At 32.7% G+C, this 25623-nt stretch overlaps 1 protein-coding gene across 1 annotated transcript; it reads right to left on the bottom strand.

Annotated features, from left to right (window-relative positions):
- Positions 1-13595: 13595 nt before the first annotated feature.
- Positions 13596-22202, bottom strand: LOC124373960. Its single transcript, XM_046832270.1, has 2 exons — positions 22010-22202; positions 13596-14908 (listed from the first exon to the last, which is right to left on the bottom strand). The coding sequence occupies exons 1-2, from the start codon at positions 22073-22075 to the stop codon at positions 14186-14188; spliced, it is 789 nt and encodes a 262-aa protein (XP_046688226.1). The 5' UTR covers positions 22076-22202; the 3' UTR covers positions 13596-14185.
- Between the last annotated feature and the right edge of the window lie 3421 nt (positions 22203-25623).

Genomic DNA, 25623 nt, shown 5'->3' on the forward strand with positions numbered 1-25623 from the left:
GCTAGTTTCACGACAGTTGGGGTCGTATCACAACAGTGACATTTTCATTACTTTTAGAGGTTTTTTGGTCATGTCGTTTTTGTCCATGATTATTATTGTTCCTCTCACATGGAACTTGTCACTAATTCTTGCAATTATTATTATTTTCGTTTGTGATTGAGTTCCAAACAATATTTTACTGTCGATTTGTCAAACATACAATGTAATAACTACCCAAACTCTACTTATTCAACTAAAAGACCATTGCACTTTAGCCAAGTTAGTTATTAGATTATTACATTATACAAGTTTGAAAAAAGAATTACGCCATTCAAAACCTGTATATTTTTGTTTTATAATTAAGTATTAACTGGAGTAGATTTTGGAACGGACAACGATGGTTTCAAAGTTCTATGATAATATAATTTAGGAATATATTTATTTTTTAGACAATCCGTATTAAAGTAGGAATAACTCGTAGTTCACCTGTGTTTGAGTTACTACAGGGATTTTATTTTCTTTATAAGTCGTCTCTAGTTAAAATGCATTACACTGAAAGTTCTGATTCTTCAATTTAGTTAAATATTGTAAAATAAAATGTGGTGTCTTAGTTTTATATTTTACAATGATGTCACAATTTTTTAACCTTTTACACTGTCATTAACTCAATGTGATTTATTCGTAGTAAAAAAAACAACAGTTAAACAAAACAATGTTTAAGGTAGTTTTGAAGTAAAAAATAATTTTTAATATACCATTGCATTAGTTTAACCTATGTTTCCAAAGATTATTTAAACATTACTTTATCGCTTATTTAAACAAGTAATTTAGATATACAAACAATTGAGACTCTAATGTTCTTAATGTTAACTCGCAAGTGGAGAGATAATATTACCTTAAATTTAAATCTAAATCGTATTTTAAATGTGTGTGATGCTTTAAAATATAAACTGCTGTATTTTATATTTTAACAACATTTATGTTGCAAACTTTAAATCCCTACTGCGGGAAAACAAGTGAGCACAGTGGCACTGTTACATCTAGAGAATGGTTTTATTTGTCCCAGTTAAACTGTTTCTTCCATTTGTGTTTGAGGTTGGCAAATTATGGGATGAGTTTAGTTTTTGCAATATCAACTTTTATTCTAAACTAAAGTTCTTACAGTCGTTTACATTTATTATGAGCAAATTTTCACGGTTTCCACGGTGTAATGTTATTTCTATTTTATATCATAGTACTTTACTACCTATTAACACAGTACATAAATTATTATAGTGATATGCGGTGGTGATTCTGTTATCACGATATCTCTACTGCTAACAGCTTGTTGAAAACCTTAAAGTACTTCTCATAAGTTATGGAAAATCACGTAAAAAATAGCACTGATTTTATAAATTTTATTGTTTTTCACATTCATTGTATAATATAAATTATAAATAGATTTATATACAATACTAGTGCCCCGTAGCAGCAATTCCTGCTTTTAATGGTTACAAAATAAACTGAATACAAACACAATTTTGAATACATTTATCTTATTAGTTAAATATTAATACACTTTATATCCGAATCACAATAGTACTTCTTGTCTGTACAATTATTGTTGTTATTGTTTATTTTTTCTGTGTAAACCGCAAATTGTCTATTTGCAGCTATAAGTCTTAAAGTGCTCTTGTACACATGATTGTCCATGACTGATTACTGCATTCCCAGCTACGAAATTTTGAAATGTTTGACCTTGAGTTTTAATTATTCTCTTTACACATTTTTAAAACATAGCTTTCACAATTAGTCTTACTCCATTTATCATTTTAGAAATGCATATTTCTAATTAACATAACTATAGCTCCAATGTTTTTCCACATTACATGGTGGCATTTCACATGGTGTTATTTCGTTTAAATATTCCTCTGGTATGTTCAACTGTTCCACGCTTCAATTTGAAAATAACACGTATAAATTAAAAAAAAAAAAACAATTATAGTGTTTGTAAATTATCATTCCCATAACTAAATTACGCCTACTGCTCACTTTTCCTAAATGCTCTTCCACGAATTCTCGACTTATGCAAGTCAATTAACGCTTTACTCGGTAGTATATAGTGAATGACTCACCTAACGAGAATAGACACAGTAAGGATGATGTATACATGCTAAGTAAAGGATTTACCAGTAATTAATTGTGCTAACTAGTTCAAACAGTGCAGTAAATTATATATTCAATAAACATTAATATACGGTACGCTACAAATCTGCTTTTGTTTACGCCAGCTGATATACATGGAGTCAATTAACTACGAGTATTTACCATTGAAAATAGAGCTACTAAACTCTAGACGTTGTTAGTGTACATTAAATCTATTTTTTCAGTGGGCTGCTACGCTCCCAGGAACACGTAAGGAAGTTAGAGGAAATTTTTAATGGGTTATCATAGAATACAACCCATCCTCAATAGATTGATCTTAAGAAAAATCGCGGCTTATTGAAGTTACAAAATATTCGTAGTGTCAGCTTTTGTATTATTTTCATATTATCAGTGAGGAGCAAGTGACGGAAACAAATTTTCAGACTCCAAATTAAAGTTTCTTATTAGAAAAACACAATGTATGTTTATTATTTACGTTCATTATTCCCAAGAAGCCAAAAGTCAAATCATGTTCGCATAAGGGTCAATTAACGTCACACATCTGATTCATAAAGAACAATATAACAGAGTAAATTTAAAATTAGGACTTTCTCATGTCTCGTTTACATTGTAATCACATATAAAGAACGGTGATTACAAATGTCTCCGCCTGCTCAGAAACCCAGGTTCCTACTTTTATTCCTTGTTCCTACAGATGCGTGCGTGCGTGCGTGCGTGCGTGCGTGCGTGCGTGCGTGTGTGTGTGTGTGTGTGTGTGTGTGTGTGTGTGTGTGTGTGTGTGTGTGTGTGTGTGTGTGTGTGTGTGTGTGTGTGTGTGTGTGTGTGTGTGTGTGTGTGTGTGTGTGTGTGTGTGTGTGTTTTACTTACACAGTCCCTTTCCTACTGTTCAGTATCGATCATTTCAAAGTTTCACCATTATTTATATTTCATGTTGTGAATGAACCCTTGGAGATCAGGCGTGTGACATTAGTTATTCCTTATCTGAACTTCTTCCTTATTCTGATTTCTGTCGTCTCAAGAATAAATAAATAAACATAAATTGGGGTTTACTGATAAAAACCTTGAATTCGGCGTTTAAAATTTATTCTGTCACCTTTGTACTTTGCTCTTCACACACGAAAATAATACAAAACTTAATACTAAATTTGTTTTAAATTTCAACAAAACGCTATCTTGTAGTCAACCTTTTGAGGTCAGATTTTGGTAATTTTAGTCTATTAATAAATACTTTTAACTGGATATGCTTCGACCTATGCTCCCATTAACACTTTTGTACAAATTGTTAACTTCTATGCATTTGTCTATTAGGCTTGTTATATAGTCTTGTTCTAAAGGCCTGCAAAATATAAGAATATAATATCGTGGAAAGGTGTAGCAAGTTATTTCTAAATTTTAAGATACAAAAATTATATATTCATTTAATTTTCTTACTGTTTATGTTATATCTGTGTCACTGTTGGAATTTACTTTTTTATAAACTGTTATTTAACTCAGAGAGAAAAATATTAACTTCCTGTTACAACTTTATTACCTGTACCGTTTTCTTAACAAAAAAAAAAAAGGAAAACACTTTAATTGGCCCTTAAGCGAACATAATATGACTTCTGGCTTCTTGGGAATAATGAACAAAGAAATTATATTTTTTTTTTTTAAATTAATCCTCTCCACAGTTTAGTGCGAGGGGGTACTATATGCATGTATATGTATGTGTAATCTCGTAATACTTTGTACCACTGACGTCACGCTGTTGACTCAGTATCCGCTTCCTACTCTGAATCGTCGACTACAATCAGTGCTTTTAGAAGTAACCTTATCAAGAACAGAAAAGCACTTTTCACCTAACCGTGGAGTGGCTCTAGAAAGCGTGAAGATTGTGATGCTATGTTGTGCTGTACTGGTAGTTTAGTGCAATGTATGTTTTTCATGTTAGTGTTTTATTTCATGCGATGAATATGACACTTATATCGTCTATTTTAACCTTGATTCAACGTGTTCAGTGAGCATTTGTTATTCTAATAAACCCTCTTGTGAATAAACCGGCATCTACTTTAGCACGTGTTTTAGGTAGATTTTCTATACAAAATCATCCTATTAAATTCGTCCGTATGGTATCACTTTAAAAAAACCCAGCTGACGTTACATTTTCTAATGTAATCGTGGTGGAATAGTTTTTTTTATTGTACTTATCGTTTTTGGCAAATTTTTAATCAATAAAATTTATTTTTAAAATTTTCTTAAATTTAGTCCAAATGGATCTTTTGTCTCCAACATAATTTGATGAGCTTGCTTTAAATTTAATCTGTTGTAATTTTGAATAGGACATGATGTTATTTTGTATGTATTCCTTTTAATGTAAAATACTTTTCAATTTTTTCTTATTTGTGTTGTAGACAATGTCTTGCCAATGTTTTTGTGTCTCGAGCGGTTTTCTATATATTGAGTACATGCAAATTCTATTAATAAATTAGTAATATTTCAGTAAATTTATAATTCACAATCTACATACTTTTTCCGACTAATTCAGAAGGACTATTTTTGTATTAGCGAACCCAATTTGAAAGGACTTGTTGGGATTGCGTACCGCTTTACCTCTTTATGTTAAATTAGGTTACTTTAATGTACCTTTACTCAGAAAATTTTGCACATAGAAGTTTTGTATTTAGCCTTTAGTTTGTTGCATTTTACGGCAAAGCTTTATAATACAGGTATATACAACTTTATGAACACTAAGTGTTAGGGTAACCAACTGTAAAAAAACGTTTTTGTATGTTCGGGTCCATATTACATTATTCGCTGGCATGTTTTGATTTTGGATCTTGCCATTCAAACATTTACTCAACCGTTCTATTTGATCTCGGAAAATTGGTTTTATTTCCATCGTAGCTTCAGGGAGATAGAATAGTTTGAATACTCAAAAACATGAATTCACCATAATTCATAATGACTTTATAAAGTATACTAATATGTAATCATCAGTGGATATTCAGAGATTAACGAAATTCAACAATGCAGTGTTTACGCAAATATTATATAATGTGTTCCAATTACTGAAATAGCACACATTATGCACTATTTTAACCGGAAATAAGTGGATTTATAAAACAAAATATCTAATTTTTTAAATTTTTACGATAGTTACACAACCCCCAGTTTATGCTATAGGTTTAATAATTTAATGTATAAAATTAATAATTTAATGTATAAAATTAATAATTTTATTCAATAGATTTAATATCATTCCCATCGAATTCCCAAGTTTGAATCAGAATAAAATTTAGCCTCAATATCAACCAAAATAGTATAGACGTATATGGAAGCCGAAGAAGAACTGCAAGTCTATTACTAAATTATAATTTTCCCTATGGCGGTATAACCGGTTGAATTACGTAATCAGTTAAATAACAACCACAATAAGGTTATAACTTGTTACGAAGGTGAAAATAACAAAATTATAATACATATACGTCTTTGTTGTCAATATGAAAGAGTGTCTTATTCAATTCTGTACACACCTTCTCTTATCCTTACCAAAAACAAATTGAAAGCGTCTGAAGATCGATTTTACACACCCTGCTGGATGCTACTTATTTCCCCATCCTAAAAACTTGGATGAATACTCTATTGTACTTTTTTACTGGTAGATTTGTCATAGATAATTATATTTGTAAAAAAACTGCAAAATATAAAAATAAACTTCACTACTCCGTTAAAACCTTAACATGTCAGCACGCGGTTATTACTTTTTTTATAAAAGACTATGGATTCCTTCAGCATTTCGTCCATTCTCTATGGACCTGTGCAGGAACTTTGAAGCAGAATAAGGGAGAATATATTGGCCAGGTCCAAGAGTACATGATAAAAGTGCGTTGGTTATGAACATAATCTCTCGTTCAAGATCGATAAGAACGAATGTTTGAACCCTTTTTAGACTAAAACTGTTTAATATTTGATGACGCAGGGATTCCCTGATAACAAATGAAGCCAACTATCATATTAAAATATGATATTATATAATGTAGTAGTAGAAATTTATTATTATTATCGTGGTACACTATAAAACACTGATTAAAAACTGGCACAAGACACAAGTGAAAATGTGTGATGGGAATTGTCGACCTCAACAAGAGAATTCGGTAGAAGTATATTGACGATCTCGTTAATGTTAAAGCCATGAGTATTTGTACCGCTGAACAGCTGAATAACACCTGATCCCACTGTGCGTGCGTCCAACTCAGTCACGGCTGGATGTCCGGGATAAGAGTCTAGTACACATTGATCGGCCTTACCTCCTCGTGTAATGACCGTTGCCACTCTTGGCATTCCTCTCCACTTATACGATGGACTTCCTATTGTAATGCGTTCTTCTGATGAAAACAGCGTCGCTCGTTGTCTAGGAGGCTGATCGACATCACCTCAGAAACCAAGAACACTGCTAGTTCAACCCCCCTAAAAATAATTAGTAGGCGTAAACCTTACTTCACTCATGCGATTATAGCCTTTGTTTAAGACTTCCGCGCTATAAAACAGAATCTACTGGACCGTGGACATCGACAAGTGACGTTTGTATCAGCTGTCTCAGATACATTAAGCCTTTGTCCACTTCCAAATCTACTTCTGTGTATTTTATGGTAATGTATGTGGAAAAGATATTATCACAATTATGAATAAAATAAAACACCCATTGATTAGATATCATAACATCACCTTTAAATACATGCTAACGTCAAGTTAACGGTTATAGAGATAAGAATAAAGGTACTGTACCCTAGGTACGAATTCGAGTATTTATTAGTAGTAAATGTGATGAAAAATTATACTGTAGTAATGTGTGTTAAAAATAAGAGTATATTACTAAATTTTAATAAAAACAATACTTCTCCAAATTGTTTATTTTTTAAACGTTTATTTGTGAAGTCGCCTGATGATGAAACCTTTGGTTTCAAAAGGTCTTGTCCAAAAGAATAAAAAATTTGGAAAAGTATTGTTTTTATTAATATTTAGTAATATTTAAAAAAAATTCCAATCGCTCCAAGAGTCTTAAAAAACGAGTATGTCATGGCTATTGTATTCAAATTGTACTTTACTATACTGATGGAAAACATTTCTTGGTAAGCATATAATTATATAAGCACTCTAATATTGTTCTATTATTGTACTATACATGTCATTATAAAGTTTTAGGTATGCATTTAATAGCAATACGGGAACTACATTGTAGTAATGTGTGACTAAAAGACATAATTATTGAGAAGACCCTATACCAGACTGATGGAAACAAACCTTGGTAAATATCAGGATATTATATCGATCAAATATTTATTACCGTACTGAACATGCTAATGTAAAGGTGCAGATGTAGAGAAAGAATGATGTCAATACAATGCACAATTGTATATGTTTACAGCTAGTCAATGACACTAACAAGTATATTGTAGTAAATGGAAAGATATGTCGTGATTTCTGGGTACAAACTATAGTGTTTAAACACCATACTATATTGTAAACTCCTGCGACTAATCTATATATACATTACTTTGTTTCCTACTATACTGATGTTAAAAAACCGAGTAAGGTAATAAAACCATCAACTAATTGTGTTTTGTTGCTGCTTGTGGCAAGTTGGAGAGTCCGAGGTGAAATAATGGCACTCTAGGGCACAATTTCATCAGTTTCCTGATAGTCGATGATCACACTTCTGTCAACAACTCACTGACAGATTGTTGCCGCATTTATGACTGACCGGAGCTTCACGTGTCACTCATATTGGTGAGAAAACACAATTTCATCAGTTTCCTGATAGTCGATGATCACACTTCTGTCAACAACTCACTGACAGATTGTTGCCGCATTTATGACTGATCGGAGCTTCACGTGTCACTCATATTGGTGAGAAAACACAATTTCATCAGTTTCCTGATAGTCGATGATCACACTTCTGTCAACAACTCACTGACAGATTGTTGCCGCATTTATGACTGATCGGAGCTTCACGTGTCACTCATATTGGTGAGAAAACACAATTTCATGAGTTTCCTGATAGTCGATGATCACACTTCTGTCAACAACTCACTGACAGATTGTTGTCGCAGTTATGACTGATCGGAGCTTCACGTGTCACTTATATTGATGAGAAAGCAGTGATTACAAATATTTTCTCAGCTCACTATTAATACTCTCCAATGGTCTACATCACTTAGATAAAATTGTTTAATGGTATAAGTATTTTTGTGATGCATTCTTTTAAAAACAATTTTAAACTGAGAATTCCTATTGAAAATATATCTATCTGTGAAATCTAACAGTTTTGTTTTTTATTTTGTAATAACCATTGGGAGGGCCGATGGCCTAACGGTCTAAGACGTTGGACTTTTAGTCTGAGTTATAGATAGCGCAGGTTCGAATTCTGTCTGTGACCGTTGCACTTTTTATCAGTACCATCGACCTTGTACTGTATCGACTCTCCCCCTTATTCGGTTTGAAGGGATCCTCGCACAGGCCAGGGGCCCATGAGGATGAGCAGAGTAAGGCTTAAAAGGGGATCGGCTTCTCCTTTTGTTTAAATAAATATTATTTTTTTAATTAACTAATTAGTATGTAAGCCCTAACAGTCCCGCATTTTATCTCCTAAATAATGTTGTATTCCTCCCTTAATTAAAATTGTATAAAACAACACTAACTCCTTTTTTAATGTATTGTTTTATTTTGGGGTATATCAGTACTCTGTGAACATTCTACTGTATGATCCAAGTTTAATTGTGTGGCCAAAATTACAGCAGTAAAATTGAGGAAATGAAGAGGTAGATATCCATGGTATGTATTAGGGTTATTTCTGAATGATTTCCTCGTCTACACAATCGTGCACAATTTAGTTCCACTGTGAGACCACTGCAATCCATTATCAGTTATACCGATTGTTGATCCTTTGAGCTTCAGTTAACAATATACCTCCCCACCCCTTGGTTGTTAATAATATGGCTCTCCTCAAATAGGCCTAACTATTTCAATATTTTAAATACGTTAGAAATGTTTCGACGTGAAACGAATGATCGATTTTTGATGTCATTCACACTGGCCGCAGAACTAATATATTACATTGTCTTAGACACAACGCCCTCATAATCAAATAGTTTTCAGCTTTAATATGTTTGAGCACAATCTAAAGTAGGGGAGTGAATACGGTGCTACTAACCCTACTGAGAGTTTTCGGCTCCCGGCTCATAGTGGTGGCGGGAGCCGAATATTGTAGTGTTTGCCAACATTTCTAGACCCTTATGTTCTTACCACGGTGGTCTTTTATGATGAGTAATTTAGTATAGGAGACCTTGAGAATATTTGAACATTTCTAGACTCTTTTGAAGTTACGGCGACGGACTTTTATGATGGGGAATTCAATACAGGAAATCTTAGAAATATTGGGACCGGATGTACGTGATCTTAACAATGACTATGTTCTCCCGAAATTGTGTTCATAGCTCACCCTTCTTAATGAGTTCGCAGTAGAGATACCTGGTGGTAAGAAAATGTTCTCATAAATTGGGAAAGGGTAGGAATTTATATTATTCTTGATCTCCAACGACGACAACAGTTCAGAATTGTAATTGTTACGCTTTGTTAGCCATTAAAATTCAATTTATCATATACTAACCGTGTAAGCTTTAGGATTTACGATAGTAGATACAATTATACACTACAAAATTTTCAACTGACATAGCCTAGCTGCTAAATTAAAAATTAATATAAAACTGGTTAAACTAATTTGTCAATATACACAGTAGAATAAGAAAAAACTCAGTTTTATCTACCAACTTGTATCAAGTTAATTTAACGATGTATACTTAAAATAACAATAACGCCAACGATCCACACGCAATAGTTAACATAATAAAACCCCGTTGTCGATGAAAATTATTTATTGTTCTTGGAACTACACCCAAATCAAAATTGTCCAGATTACTTTTAGTATGTTTGTGTTTTTCTTACTCTGTTGGGCGTACTAAAAGAATTGCCAATTGGACTTATTTTTTTTCCTCCTTCAAAATTCGTCTCGGCGTACTTTCAGAAATTCCAGTTGCCTCTACGACACGCTGTTGAACTTTCTTCAAATTTATAAGTGTGTTGGTTTCTGCTTCCCGTTTCATAAAATGGGAAGCACTTCTCTTGCTTGGCCGTGTATAACCTTTCTACCTACAATTTTTACTTTTTACATTATGATCCATCTCAAACTCTTTACTTAAAACGTAATGAGCACAACGCAATTAGTTCACAAATTGTATTACAACTCGTGAATTGGCACAAGCGAATGTTTTTTGGGCGGCACGTATAGAAGACTGGAGACCGAAGTTCACAAGGCTAAATACGGCAACAGACTGAGCCGCTCCACTCCCCACCACTTTAGTTCCGTCTTTGCCTACGGCGCATCTCGAAGTCACCGGTCATGCTATAAATTCTCTACTATACAAGAACGCAACAGAGATACAGTACTGTTTATAGTCTAATTAATATAGTTTAGTCTTACATAACGAATCTTGAGATAGACAGCATCACACCAACTCTCCATCAATTCATAATTTGTGAAATGGATACGCATCAATGTTTACAGATACAAACATGTACATAAAACTTCATAGTTTGCAATTTCGATATTCAGATTCGTATTGCAATAATATATGTAATTAAAATATTAATAAACGTAGTAACAAATGTAAAGCTATTACTACCATATTTAATAAACAAGGTTAGATATTAAGAGAGCTTGGACACAATTTTTTTAATGTTTGTGAAAACTTCTGTATTTTGTCATTTGATTTACAAACGAAATATGGTAATCAGATTGAGGTACGCCTACTGTCAAGAAACAATTTTAAAGTGGATAATTATTGCTATAAATTAATATTTTAACTGTAAACCCACGAGTAAACTCGCCGTGAGTAAAGAGTGAGTGTATAATACTTATAACTCCAGGAACATCTCCGAGAGCAAAAGCTTCCGCTTGATTGAAAGCCAGATAAATTTACAGCGGACAAGCATACTCAAATGTACCATTGTTCAGTTTTTCTTTAAGGCACCCCAACCAGACTAATGTATTTCGTTTTAAAATTATTACTATTAGTTATACTAGTGATACAATATGCTTATATTTTTTTTGGAGGATGACAAAATTTCTCTTCTGTTTGTCTATCTTTGTGTGCGGAGGATATCTAGAGAACGAAATTATAGCGATAGATTTGAAATTTAAGGTTTCAGTTATGCAACACTAAACTAAATTATGCACTGGTACACGATTACTGGATGCACAATACTGACTGAGTGTGGAACTAGAGAAGTTGTTTTGATTCCTCGGATTCCTTTATTCACTACAGATCTACCTTTCCAATTAAAGCGGCTGCTATTTCCTGTAAAATTGCCTTTTCAATGATCATTAATAAGTCACAGGGTCAAAGATTCAATTTTGTTGGATTAAATTTAAGCGTTCAGTATTTTACACATAGACAAATATATATTGTTCTTTCACGGATAACTTCCAAGAATAATCTATTTGTGTTGTCCAACGAAATACGAGATAAAGATAAATAAAGATGATGTAAATAAAGATATTTTTAGTTATTAGTAGTAATAATAATCTAATGTTAGATAAATGGTTATAATTTTATATAATATTCGATTGGTAATTGTTAGCCAGATTAGTACATTATATTATGTTGAGGCTTTTTGGAAAGATTCTAAACAATATCACAATCTTTAAGATAAACATTAATGATTATTTATGATTTAATATAGAAAATTTTTAAAAAATTAACAAAAAAGTTTAATATTGAAGTATTTTCTTATGAGTTGTAGTTATTAAATAAAAAATAACTTAAAATAAGTCTCGATGCAGGAAACAAGGAAGGATAACTATTTGGGCTTTACCCACAAAGTAAGTAATTTATCTATTTTTAGTTGCCAATTTTACAATACAATTTTTAATACTTAAATTGGTATTATGTAATGAGTATCATACAAGAGAACTGTTATGTCTGATGTCCTAGTAGATTAAATTGGGCAAGAATTATTGTTTTACGCTGTGACTATTCAACTGAGAGATACTAGGAACATCCTTCTTGAATGGCATACCAAACACTCCTATGACTTTGATTGGAAGTTACTCCAACCATATTTTCGAATAATAGGACTTTCACTTTAAGGACGAGTATTTTGAAGCTCTGACAGATTTTAATAACCAATTAAATAAATCGAATTTCTCTGCAGTATTACATGGTATTTGATTGAATAGCTCCAATGATTTCAGTAACACTTGAATTAATTTAGGCCAGTGTGGAGGAATAATAAAGCAGATGTGCTGTAAACTGATACAGTATTTTGTATGCCCTTGCTTTCTCCGTACACTACATCATTCTATTGACTTGGTTCATTTTAGGAGTCATATCAATTTGTATATGGTTAGTAAGTACCATACGTTAGCGTTAGCGCAAAACATACAAATTTCCCTTTGCGCCAGGTGCATTGCTTTGTGATTTCATCTGCAATAGACTCAATGCGCTCCTCTGTGTTCTCACACTGATTGAATGGTTCATTGAGTCAGTGTCCGGTCCCTCCAATTTTGTTTCTTCAGCTACTGTAATTATGCTGTCACACTATGTTAAAGGAACCTTATTTCTAGTGTCGTATCCAAAATAAATTATGTGGTTTGATTTCGTCTGTCTGCTGCTGTCATCTATAGTAAGATTCAGATAGCACAACTGACTTGATGCAGACTTTGACTTTGCAGAATACTTGACGGATAATAAGACAAAATGCAAATTCAAAATTGTGGAAAAGTAATTTTATAATTATATTAGTATTTGAGGATTAAAATGTGCCTATTAATTATTCTGATATGCATTGTTTGCCCATACTAAATTACATCTAAATCTGTCCACTAGATTTTGTGTGACACTATAAAAATCCATACATAGAAACATCCAAACATTATTCTTAACACACTCTCACATTTACAAGCATAATATTAATAGGATTAATAAATTGAACAGTATTTATTATTAATTTGTCCCTTAATTTGTCTTCCATGTTAATTTGCACCTTTTTTAAAGCCCCGATATTTTTTCCACAACTCCGGCCGTATTTATATGTATATGGTAGCCCTAAAGATGTGTACAGTTCATGTACTGACAGAGGGGGAGCAGAGTGATGGCACTCCAGGGCACAATTTAATCCATCTCCTGTCGCTGGATGATCGCAGCCCTGTCAACAACTCACTGACAGATTGTTGCCGCAGTTATTGATCGACTACATACCGCCACCTCGGCTTTAGACATTACTTTACAGATGGATTTCATTTGCCGGAAGCTCCATTAGGCACATAATGTACATTTGGCTGGTTTTCACAGTAGAATCTCACGTTTTGTGTTAGGTATATTCGTGAAGGTCTTCGTAGTTTCATAGAAGGGTTTAAAATGAAATATCAAACTGTATGTAAAGTACTGGAGCCAGTAATAATAACTTTATTAAAAATATTGCATAGTGAATTTGTTCACATACAATCACTTAGTGTTTATTCAATTATTTTATTGAAATGATTTTACCGGCGTATATAAAATACATCGTGAAAATTATTTTTTCAATATAAGCTACAATTCATTATTTATTAAATCTAACAGAATTATTTCATTACTATTATAAATCTGGCATATTAATAACTTCTTTTAAAATCACTTAAATCAAAATATACATATTCTTTAAAACTGTTCATTTTGTACATACTAGAATTTAAACTATTTCTCTTGAGAAGAGATAGATCTTAAATCATCGGTTACACATACATATAAATTCTTATGTGATATACATACGATATAAATAAAAGCATCTATGAATGCTTGAGAACTAGAATTATTTTTGTATACATTATCAATGTTACTTATATAAAATGCTAAATTAATATAAAAACTATTACAGTTATATTCAAACTATTTATCTAACTCTTTAAAAACTCTTTGGATTACTCAGTATTAACTAATATCAAAACACGTTTCATTTTATCTACTGAACAATATTGCCTACATAATTAGTTACTTGGAGGATTTATTTGAGCCAGAACAAGCTTAAGTGCACTCAGAACGCGTTCATCATTTCTCCTGACAGCTTCGTTAAACTGTTCCAACAGCTCATCAACCTCTGGAGAAGTCTTTGGTCCCTCGGCGGGTCCTCCATTGTCTTCAGGCTTGTTACTTCTCTTTGCCTCGATCTTTGGTGCTGGACCACTCATAGACCCCACAAATGTAGCTGTTTTGTTACCAATGTCTTTGATCCTATTTTTCAAAGCCACTTCAACCAAGACAGCCCCTAGATTTGCCTGGGAAAATTCCGAAGCTGTGGTGTTCAGAAGAGTTGAAGCTATTTTGGCCTGATCTTCAATTCCCAGAGGTGTTTTAGATCGTGAGAGGTTAGGTACAGTTTTTAAAGGAACTTTAGATTCTAATCCTGCTTGTCCGACCTTGTTAATTTCTTCTAATCCGGTACCCACAACCCTCGCTGGAGAAGATAAGATTGTTGCCGAAGCTTTCACTCCTTTCCCAAAAGCGTTGACACCATCTCTCAACAACACTGTGCGGAAGTTCTGGGAGGCATCGTCACCGTCTCCGCTTCTCTTGGCAAACCCGTGGGCAGTATCCAACAGAGGCGCGAAGATGGCGGTGAATCCTCGAATCACTTGCTTCGAGGCAAAAGAGAGGTCATCTCCGAGCCTATCTGCGATCTCCTTGCCCTCACTTGGGCTTGGGGACACCACCTGGGAACAAGTATAGATACATTAAAGTAACAATAATAAAAATGTATTAAGTATAAACAAAAAAACAACTTCTGCAAAAGTGAATATATAATTTGAATTAGGTGAGCAACAGCACATATCTCGTATGGGTTATAAGTTGTCTGATAATATTACAGTTACATCTTATTTAAATATTCTCATTCTCAACTTTAAGAGCTGAAGTTCACCAAATAAAAAATAGTTAACATTTGGATTTTTCTTATACTATTTTGTTACATTTTTTATTAAAAGATAAAAAATAAGCATCTTGTTAAAACATTTTTCATTACTAGTATTCAAAACCTACTCCCGTACTGTGTCAACCTATACATACCTGAATTCATAATTTTTGTTCAATCTTTGTTTACTTTGCCATTGTTTGTGCTTAGATACAGTAAGAATGTTTATATACTGAAAGGCATAGCAAACTGAGTTATTTTTATTCATTAATTACTCTCTTACAAAAGATACAGATTTAATTAATTTAAATTCTAGTAAAGTAATCAATTTCTCACCCTACCTTAACGTATTGTTAGTGTCTTATTGTTGATATTAATGGCATACTAATTACATTGCAACACCTCACAGCAATGAATTCCATTCTGAAAATATGCCATCAAGACTACAATATTTTTAATGAGTCTAAATCCTCTGGTAAACAATTTTGTTTTAACAAATTGTAATTTTCTTTGCTCAAAGGATAATAGAGCACAAAGGAGTATGAAACATTAATAAAGATGAATTTGCCAAAACAAGAGACAAATTAAGGAAGGTGTTTAGTTACACTGTAGAAGGTAAATCCAGTGCTCACAGGCTCAATAATTAGATACAAGACACCTTCATTACGTGGAATTGCTGCCATTAGAACTGACGTAAATGGGTCCTCCAAGGATGAGATACCTCTCGACCGGTCTGTTACGGTTATCCTACACGTTTTATTTCAGAGCACGTTGAAGTTGTGAGAATTTTTTTTGTGTTGGATCATGTTTACAGTGGTTGTAAAACATATTTTGATTCGATAAATATATCTTTAAGGACTCTATCGAGTCCTCTTTTTATTTTAATTACATTTTAACTCAAAGTTTATAATAACTAATATATATTAGATATAATATAACTTGATGGCCACCTCAGATCGTGCAAACACATTAAAAATGATGGGTGCCCACAATATTAAACTAAAAGAGTATCGCTATATGATCCCCAAGTGTCCACAGCTTGTAAACAGTTATTACCTTTTATTACGAACATACTAAGAGAAGCATAGAATTTGTATGCAAAAAGTTTCAAATCCACGCCAATTTAAATTAAGAAATATCCACATATAACTAAGAAAATCTTAAATATTTCTGGATACCGATACATTTTTTAAATTTTCGTTACCTTCTTTCAACACCTTCACAGTGGCTCTCTACTGAGTGATCTTCAGTAGTGTTCACTAGCCAGCACTAAAGCGCCTGTCGCAGACGTGATACTATTTACGTTTGCTACTCATACTTGATTGTAAGAGAAGCATTGATACCCTGTATCTCAAATTGAATGTGCTAGCTATTTTTTGCTATATTTTTACAATTGTTTTGTTTTAAAATTGTTTTTGCTAGGGGAAGGCGGCTGACGATAGAAACCTAAAGGAGGGCAGCATAGACATATTGGAAACCATATAGGTATAAAACGAAATTTGGCAAATATAAAACGAGTAAGAACGATTATAAAATTAAGAATAACATTAGAGGTTTTGATAAAGTCTATCTTTGATACAAATATAACTAAAATTAAATCATCGTTTAGGTACACTTTTATTAATTTTAGAACACCTAGACTAACACATTTAGTATTTATCATTAGTAAATTTAGTCTGGAAAATATTAAAACTAGTTATTTCTTTTTTAGTGTTTGCCAAAGATGATCATGTTTCATAAATACATATCATTATATTGAGAATAACCATAATTTAGATTATTGGCTGAACGTTAGCGAAGTCTAATACTCGATGGGCTGGAAAAATTGCATTTCTGTCTGCACGTTCTATCTCGAGAACGACTGAAGCTTCATTTTATGTAGGCAACAACAATGTGTTCAGTGTGATGCTTGTCACACCATGAGATTTGGCTAAACACTAGCGAACATACTTATGGGTAACTGTGGCGACAGCGAGAAAATAAAAAATCAATCAAAATGGAAACAAATTGAGAAAAGGCATTTGACATTACAACATCCAACACACTGCGTGACGCGTCTAGTCTAACTATCCGTAAAATATAAAGATATCATTGTAGACTGTTGTATGACATTTTATTTATAGATAGACAAGAACTCGTATTGCATTTATATGATAGTCTACGTCTGTCTATGAGATTAGGCTAAGTGTTTTTGAAACCTATCAGGCTGGCACAATTTCTCCTTTTTACGGTGTTAAAATTTTTTTCCGGTATGGTTGTCTGTCTATCTTAAGTCAGACATCTCAAGGGATCTGCGAGGCCTGCTATACAAGTATAACACTTGGTATGCGTACCCCACCTTGTAATTTACTACACACAGAGTAACTAGTATATGAATAATAAAAATGGCATTTTAAGTAACTTTTAAAGCTACGATTTTCATATATGCAGTATTTTTGTCAAATTGTTCTTTCAGTTCGCCTTATATCGTCTCATCAACCTAGACACTAAGATCTTATCGTTTTTGTATTCAACAGTTCTAGGTTTTCACATAATTGAGGGTTGCTAGTTGTAATGTACATTACCATAATGTATACCATTAATGTATATTACCATATGTATTATTATTCAATACATATGGTATTTATTCCATTTTGATATATTTGTGTAGCATACAAATAAAATATGACCATAAAAAGGTAGATTTCATATTCTTGTGAATATTAATTTCACGTAATACGTGTGTAATTAACCACTAATTAATTTAATAGAGGTAAATTTATATTCTATTTTATGTTTTCTCATATACTAAATTATACTATTATTAATTTGACATAAATATAATATTGTGGTATAAGTAGGTTTTGATAACATCAAGTGATAACAATTATTCCAATATAATTTCTTCGGTAGTTACTCCGTATTTATTAATTAATTTTACCTAATAGTAACTATTGTGTGTTTAGATCAAACTAATCTACGTTACTATCAGATGTAGGACAAAATTTTAAATATTCATGATTCATGGACACAATCGATGATTTTTCTCTATCTTGTCGTTTAAAAAATAATAACAACACTGAAACATAGGCCTACCCTCATGTGAATTATATGTATCCTTGAATATATAGATTTGTCAATTTGACTTTAACGCCGTCTGAAACACATCAATCAATTCACAATATTGAACCATAGGTCTATCGTCATGTGAATTACTTGTATCCTTGATTATATGGATTTGTCAATTTGACTTTAACGCCGACTGAAACACATCAATCAATTCACAATATTGAACCATAGGTCTATCGTCATGTGAATTACTTGTATCCTTGATTATATGGATTTTATCAATTTGACTTTAACGCCGACTGAAACACATCAATCAATTCACAATATTGAACCATAGGTCTATCGTCATGTGAATTACTTGTATCCTTGATTATATGGATTTTATCAATTTGACTTTAACGCCGACTGAAACACATCAATCAATTCACAATATTGAACCATAGGTCTATCGTCATGTGAATTACTTGTATCCTTGATTATATGGATTTTATCAATTTGACTTTAACGCCGACTGAAACACATCAATCAATTCACAACACTGAACCATAGGTATATCGTCATGTGAATTACTTGTATCCTTGATTATATGGATTTTATCAATTTGACTTTAACGCCGACTGAAACACATCAATCAATTCACAACACTGAACCACATAGGCCTACTTGTCATGTGAATTACTTGTAGTCTTCATTATTTGATTTTATCTATTTAACTTAACGCCGTCTGAAACACATCAATCAATTCACAACATTGAACCATGGGTCTATCGTCATGTGAATTACTTGTATCCTTAATTATATGGATTTTATCAATTTGACTTTAACGCCGACTGAAACCATTAACCAATTCCATATACAATACGCAGTATAGATATGCTTTTTTGGATATTATCGGAGAATATATTTAACAAAATTAAACGAATTTCAAGTGTTATATTTAATCGGCCTCGAATAAACCAATTGTATAGTTTCATCCTGATTTCCAACACGAAGATTGATTACGTATTATTAGTATTATTAGCACTTAGTTAACCTATGATGTTAATTAATATTACTCTAGTACAAATTTTAAATTAAGAGGTACTGATGATTTATTAGTCGAAGAAAGCATCTCAATGAAAACAGGATTCACAATTCGAGAAATTCATAAATATGACTTACGTCTAAGTAATAATACCCAACGTGTAATTTATTGTTTTGTAATATACCAAGAGGGCAATAAAACGCTGCAAATTCTAGCCCAGGTCAGGGTCATGCTTATTGCACCTTGACATTACTGTAATTTTATCCACGAAAATTATAGCCAAATAACAAGGGACGAGGAAACCAAATTAACTCATTCAACCTCTAGAGCGTAGTAAAAAGCCAAGATACTATCTAAACTTGTTTGCAGCAGCTATAATTTAGTTTAGATCTAATCTGAAACAATATGCCGAACTCCTTCTGTGCTCAATTAAAAAGTCACAAACAAAATCATTAGAAGGCGCATATTTTATTGTTGGGACTGTTTATGGGATAAATTACAATGTTATATACGACATAAATCAAACTTAAAAGTAATTTAAATCTAAATAAAAACGAAATGTTCTTATAGACTAGGCCTATGATAGAGGAAATTAATCTATGGCTAACTTACTAAAAGATTTGAACTCTTACATTCCGAAATGTTTATTTTTTAAATTGTTAGTGATAATTAATTCTCATTTGCCCAAAAATAAAGTATCATTATTATTATTATTACCGGTATATTATTATTTTTAGCTATTGTATGACGGTATTAGTGCGAAGTACCAATAGCATTATATACAATTTTTTCCTAATATAAAATGTAGAATAAACAACTCAGATTTACAGTCATATAAAAACTTTTAACATTTACAATCGTTATAAATAGCTGAAGAGTCTACTCGCGGCGCTGGCTGGCGTCGCTTCGGATTTTGTCTCTTAAGAACAAATAATAAATTACAAGCCATTTTGCGATTTTAGATATATATTTTAAAAAGCAGAATGATATGTATTCGAGTGTTAATTTTTTAACCAAATTGAACTGCTGAATTTAATTTTTTATGCTGACACTTAAATAAATATTCCAAAAGACTGCATATGAACCAAACGTTCAACATTAATTGACTTTATATATAAGATATATAAAGATACTACAACCATTACAGTATTGTAATTTATAATTCAACTTTGAAGTATTATGACACAAGGTCACTCCTGTGTAGTTTAATCCGAAAGTGTTTAAATTAGTTACGGGTGTTAAGTTAATACATTTTATGACTATTATGAAAGAGTATTGCCTTTGATTGTATTAGCTGCACCAAAGTTAATAAACTTTGTTTTTTTATTTACAAAAATAATGTAGTTCTTAAATAATTTGTAGTTAACCCAAATAAGGCTAGAAATCGGTTTCAGGTGAAAATCTCTAGTCAAACGCCAAACATTGCCGTTGGACTCCAAAGATTTAATAACACAATTTATGTTGTTTCAGGGTTCAAACCTCGTTCTTGGCTCGTCACAATATGATTTAGTTGTAATGTGAGGTAATTAAACAAGTTAAATATGCGCTTAGCTTCCATTTCGCTCAACAGATACAGATTTCCTTGTACTTGTGTTTGCTAAATCCGCTTGCACAATTTACCGCTTCGTACATTGTCTTAACAAAGCCGATCGGAGCATTCGAAACGCCCTTTTTACGGATCCACTGTTTGATGTACAAATTCAGTTCCTCTACATAGACGCTTCCAAGTCAACGCTTTTCGTGAGTATTCAAACTCCACCAGATAACACTAGATAAGTTCAAACGTCTACAAGTACACCCAATTACTGTGTATTTAATTTTCTACCATAGCAAATGGACGAGTTGCTACCTTTTGTTCACAATACATTTTCGAAATAAAATATTACAAGGCATAAATTACGTACTAAGGCACATAATACCTTGCATTTCTGCAGTATCTTTAGGATTGTACGTCAATAACAAAAATTTAAAGCTGTTCAAAAAATGTATCAGTGCCCCTAACTGTGACGAAAATGTATGTGTAGTTGATTTTATTTGTTTAAGCCACGATTATAGATACATCTTTTTTTAAACCCTCTTATATTAACTTTGATACTAATGCTATGAAACAGATTTAAATTTAAACTATGTTAGTATTTTTTTTAACTGCCAATTCGAACATTTATTCCTAAACTTTTAACATAAACAAGAATTCTCTTTAACTTCAAAAACCCCATTCCTTTTAAAATCCTGCTTCCTTGGACTCATGTCTCTAAAATCTGTTTTTAATTTCTCTGTCTGGACACAGAAAACAGACTATGAATTTTTCGATTGTTTTCTTTGTATTCAGAGTTTTGGAAATTATTATTATGTTTTAACTAAAATGTTCCATTTAACTTGATTGCTACTATTTAGCCTACTCACAAAGTTAAGTAAAACCATAATTAGGAAATATTTCGAACGAAAAGGAATTTATTAGTTCGTATTTACATTTAAAATTAATAATTAAAGAGAGTTTTACTGCTTATGCTAAACTATTAAAAAGTTTAGATTGGTCACATTCCATTGACCAGTTCTTCCTACCTTAATCAATAGGCTTTTGATACAACTTAAAATATCACGAATTATATTGCCATAGATCTTATTAGGCTACATTTTAGATTTTTGTAAATATTATTACTATCAACTTCCAAAATACAAAAACAAAATACAAAAAAATTGCGTAATAGGAATTGTTTAAAGTACGCCTACATAGTCATATTTATGAAAAGATGAGTACATGGTAAGATGGAGATAAGCAAGAAGCTACAGCGCCTTCCTGGAAAAGGAAACAGTAAACAAACACCGACTGACCTTGACACAGAGCAGCGGCAGGAGGAGAAGCAGAACAGCTGGAGCTGGAACTGGAGGCCTAGACATGTCCGTGTGTCACACTAACTTCTGCGGCCGCGGCAACTGAAGAACTGCGACTGCGACCTCCTCTCAGCTGCCAAGGCCGCCCGGCGGCTTTTTCCTTAATTACAACATTATCCACACTACTCACTGCTCGCTCGGTTGAATCACAGATAGCGACAGAGTGCGAAGAGCAGGAAATCCCACCACTACCAGGACATGACTTGCTGGTCAGCGCTGTAATTGCTGTACTTAACTGAGGGAAATGAAAAATCTAGAATTGTTTATTGGATGTATTCTACTCGCTACGTGAGTTGGTAGTATAAGACTTTACGTAGCAATTAAAATTCAATCTGACGTTATCTTAATTCTCGGAAGTGGAGTCGATGTTTTCTTTTCGTGACGACTCGACCTACCACTCATTTAAGTCACCTGTAATTTTAACGACATAATAACATCATATTGTGGTTCCAATTAAGTAATAAGTTATTTATATTTTGTGTTTAACCATTATTAAGCTGCTCAATGCTTTTTGTATTAAACCATCAAGCAAAAATTGCAAGTTCACTTCCGAATTACGACCAGAATGGTATTCGCAATCGTTCCCCAGATTACCAACCTCTTTAACTCAAGAACTCATACCCACATGATGGCTACACGGCAATGACACGTCACATAGTCGGGTCAATACTCTCAAGACCTTGCAAATAAGGCATGACTTGACACTTCCGTGTTGCCACCCCTTCCATAGCGGGACGGAACACCCAGTGATCGGGTGTACTCAGGCACATTCGGCTGACCACGGAATATTTGTACAAACACTCTCTAGACCATTCTGTATAAAACTAAAAATCCATTTCTATTGATACTGTAGTGATTGTCGTGTAAAGACGCATACAACTATCATTAGTTCATTTTACAGCCTTAGAAATTAAAAACCTTATTGCAGGGACAAAGTCGATTTGGATCGATTAAAGTTCTCATACATCCACATTGTTCATAAATTCTAATTAAGGAAAGGAGTTGAAAATAAATACCACATCAATTTGATTAGCCGGATATTAGGATTTGAAGTTTGAACTGACAGCACTGCACTGGCAGAATATTGTCGGCAAGAAATGAATAAGCATGTGATTAAACGTGCAAAAATTATCTTTTGGATTTTTACAATCTGCCTCTCCGTTGTTACAGAACTTACAAAATAGCTTACTGTACAGCAATGTTTTTTTCTCTCATCAAAATAAAACTAATTATTCGATTTATCAGTTTGAATACCTCAAATATATTTCTCAAGCAAGATATGGCATTTGCACCTCCTGACACTAGCATTTTTCAAAATAGGAGTTATCAGAAGGTCTGTGTTGGACAATGGGAAAACCTCAGCTAAATCGATAATTTTGAGTTATGCCAATTATAAATTAACTAATTGACAGCTGTTTGAGTTCTATAATGTGGGTTTATTGTTCTAATATTCTATTCTCTTGAATGTATTTTGGGGTTACCGGATAATACCTCACTGGAATGGGGAAAGTTTTAACATATAACACCTCCCCTTCGCTGCACTACTGCCTTCTGTGAAAATAATTGGTCGACATATTTCTAGCTTTTTCACAATTTGCATTAAGTGACGTAATACATAACACTTCAAAATTACACTTGAAAATATTTTTTACATTCTTAAACTTATTTATTTTGGTGGCATTGTTTGGAGAACTGATCGCTTTGAAATATTAAACTTTAAGCGTTCTGTACTTTTTTAGAGCTTGTGTTAAAAATATCCAATACAAATCGTATAGGGGTCTCCCTCTCCCAAGTAGCGACAATGTAAACTCTGGTGCATTAAAAAAATAGCTTGTATAAATGTATATGGTCGTATATGTAGTGGCATCATGCACATTTACACCAGTGTTTTTATTCTAAGCTCCAGATATGCTAAATGCCATGCATAGGAAGAATTGTAAGTTTCTAAGCTATGAATAATTATAATTAATAACAAAAAATTAGCAAACGTCAATTAAATTAATAATCAATACGTCGTCGTACTAAAATTTACTTTAAAGTATAGAATATCAATTTATTATGCAGGAATTGTTTCAGATCTCGGAAGACGTTGTTACACGACCTAATGCGTCGGTTTCGGATCTAAGTTGGAGATTATCAACTTGACATCTTGTCTTGACCATAACACTTTTATAAGTGCTAACAACCTTGTGTATTCCTCTTTTATTATCTTTCAAACAGCCTTTGCCCACGGGGAACAAAGAAAAATACCACATTGCCCATGGGAAACTAGGAAAAATACCACATCAATTTATAAAGATATTTAAAACATTTAATAACATACTGAATCATAATAAATTGTAATCTACGAAAAATATATTGTCTAGAGAATCATAAACCCGTAGATTCACATTTGCTTTGAAACCGTATAACTGGAGCATAATAGTCAAAGCCTTTTTAAACAGCATACCAAGTATTCATGAGACAAGTTAGGGTAGTGAGGTACTTATTTTAGGATCTACTTTCAAATAATTGGATTTTAAATTTAATGAGTATAGTGAGTTTGAAACTAAAGTCAGATAGCGAAACAGTTTCTATTAGCAACAAAGAAATAACTATTTAATCCATATAAACGTGATCAATAGAATGAAAGACTTTGCTTTCCGGTTCCTGTTCGCTGTATTCTCATGTTTTCTTGTTTTTCTGTCCGGTAATTATATCGATCTATACCTTATCAATATTGTACCCCTCATCACTACGACATTGGCTCGATACACTCCATAATTTCATCGGCCCTCAAAAAAATCATCTTGTTGTCTGTAGCATTATTTTGCATTCAAGGGCTCGCTGCGTTACTTTTAAGGCGTGGTCGTGGAGAGAATGGTCCTGTGAGCCAAGTTGGTTCCCGTCCGTGTGTTATTTATCATTCAGCCATTGCCGTGCCACAATGTCAAGGAAGCCATTTTCTAGTACTTTTAACATTCACAGTTTTGTTCATTAATCATTTTAATTCGTTACTGGCGTCATTTCTATTAAACATTAGATGAAACTGTAATCATTGTTATTGTTTGTATGTGTATTTAATATATATATATTAAATACACATATATTAAGGTATTCTAAAATTTGCATTTAATATAATATGTTCCACATAATTCTCGAAAATCCTTATGTAGTTAAACAACATAAAATAGTGCTGTTATATTGATTTGAAAAATAAAGACACATTTCAGCCTCCTCCATATTATGTACATCACCATCAATTGAAGTAGACATTTAAATGCCAAAGGGAAGGAGTCCTATATTTCAAAATATGAGTTTTCTATATTTTAGTTTAAGTTGTCTATTTTTAATTTAAGTTGACTCTCACTGAATCTCGACTTAACTGGTGCATTAAGTTTTGCGTGGTGAAAGTAAAAATATATAAAAAGAAACTTTACATTAATAATACATGGTAGGAGTGCACCACGCCACGTGTCACGTAACAGGCTTTGCTGTGATGGCTTGCAAAATTTCAAATCTGTAGCTCAGTTTATTTTGCAAGATCTCCTTGGCACAGAACAGACGATCATATA

Source organism: Homalodisca vitripennis, chromosome 1 (assembly GCF_021130785.1).
Source record: "Homalodisca vitripennis isolate AUS2020 chromosome 1, UT_GWSS_2.1, whole genome shotgun sequence".
Classification (NCBI taxonomy): Eukaryota; Metazoa; Arthropoda; class Insecta; order Hemiptera; family Cicadellidae; genus Homalodisca; species Homalodisca vitripennis.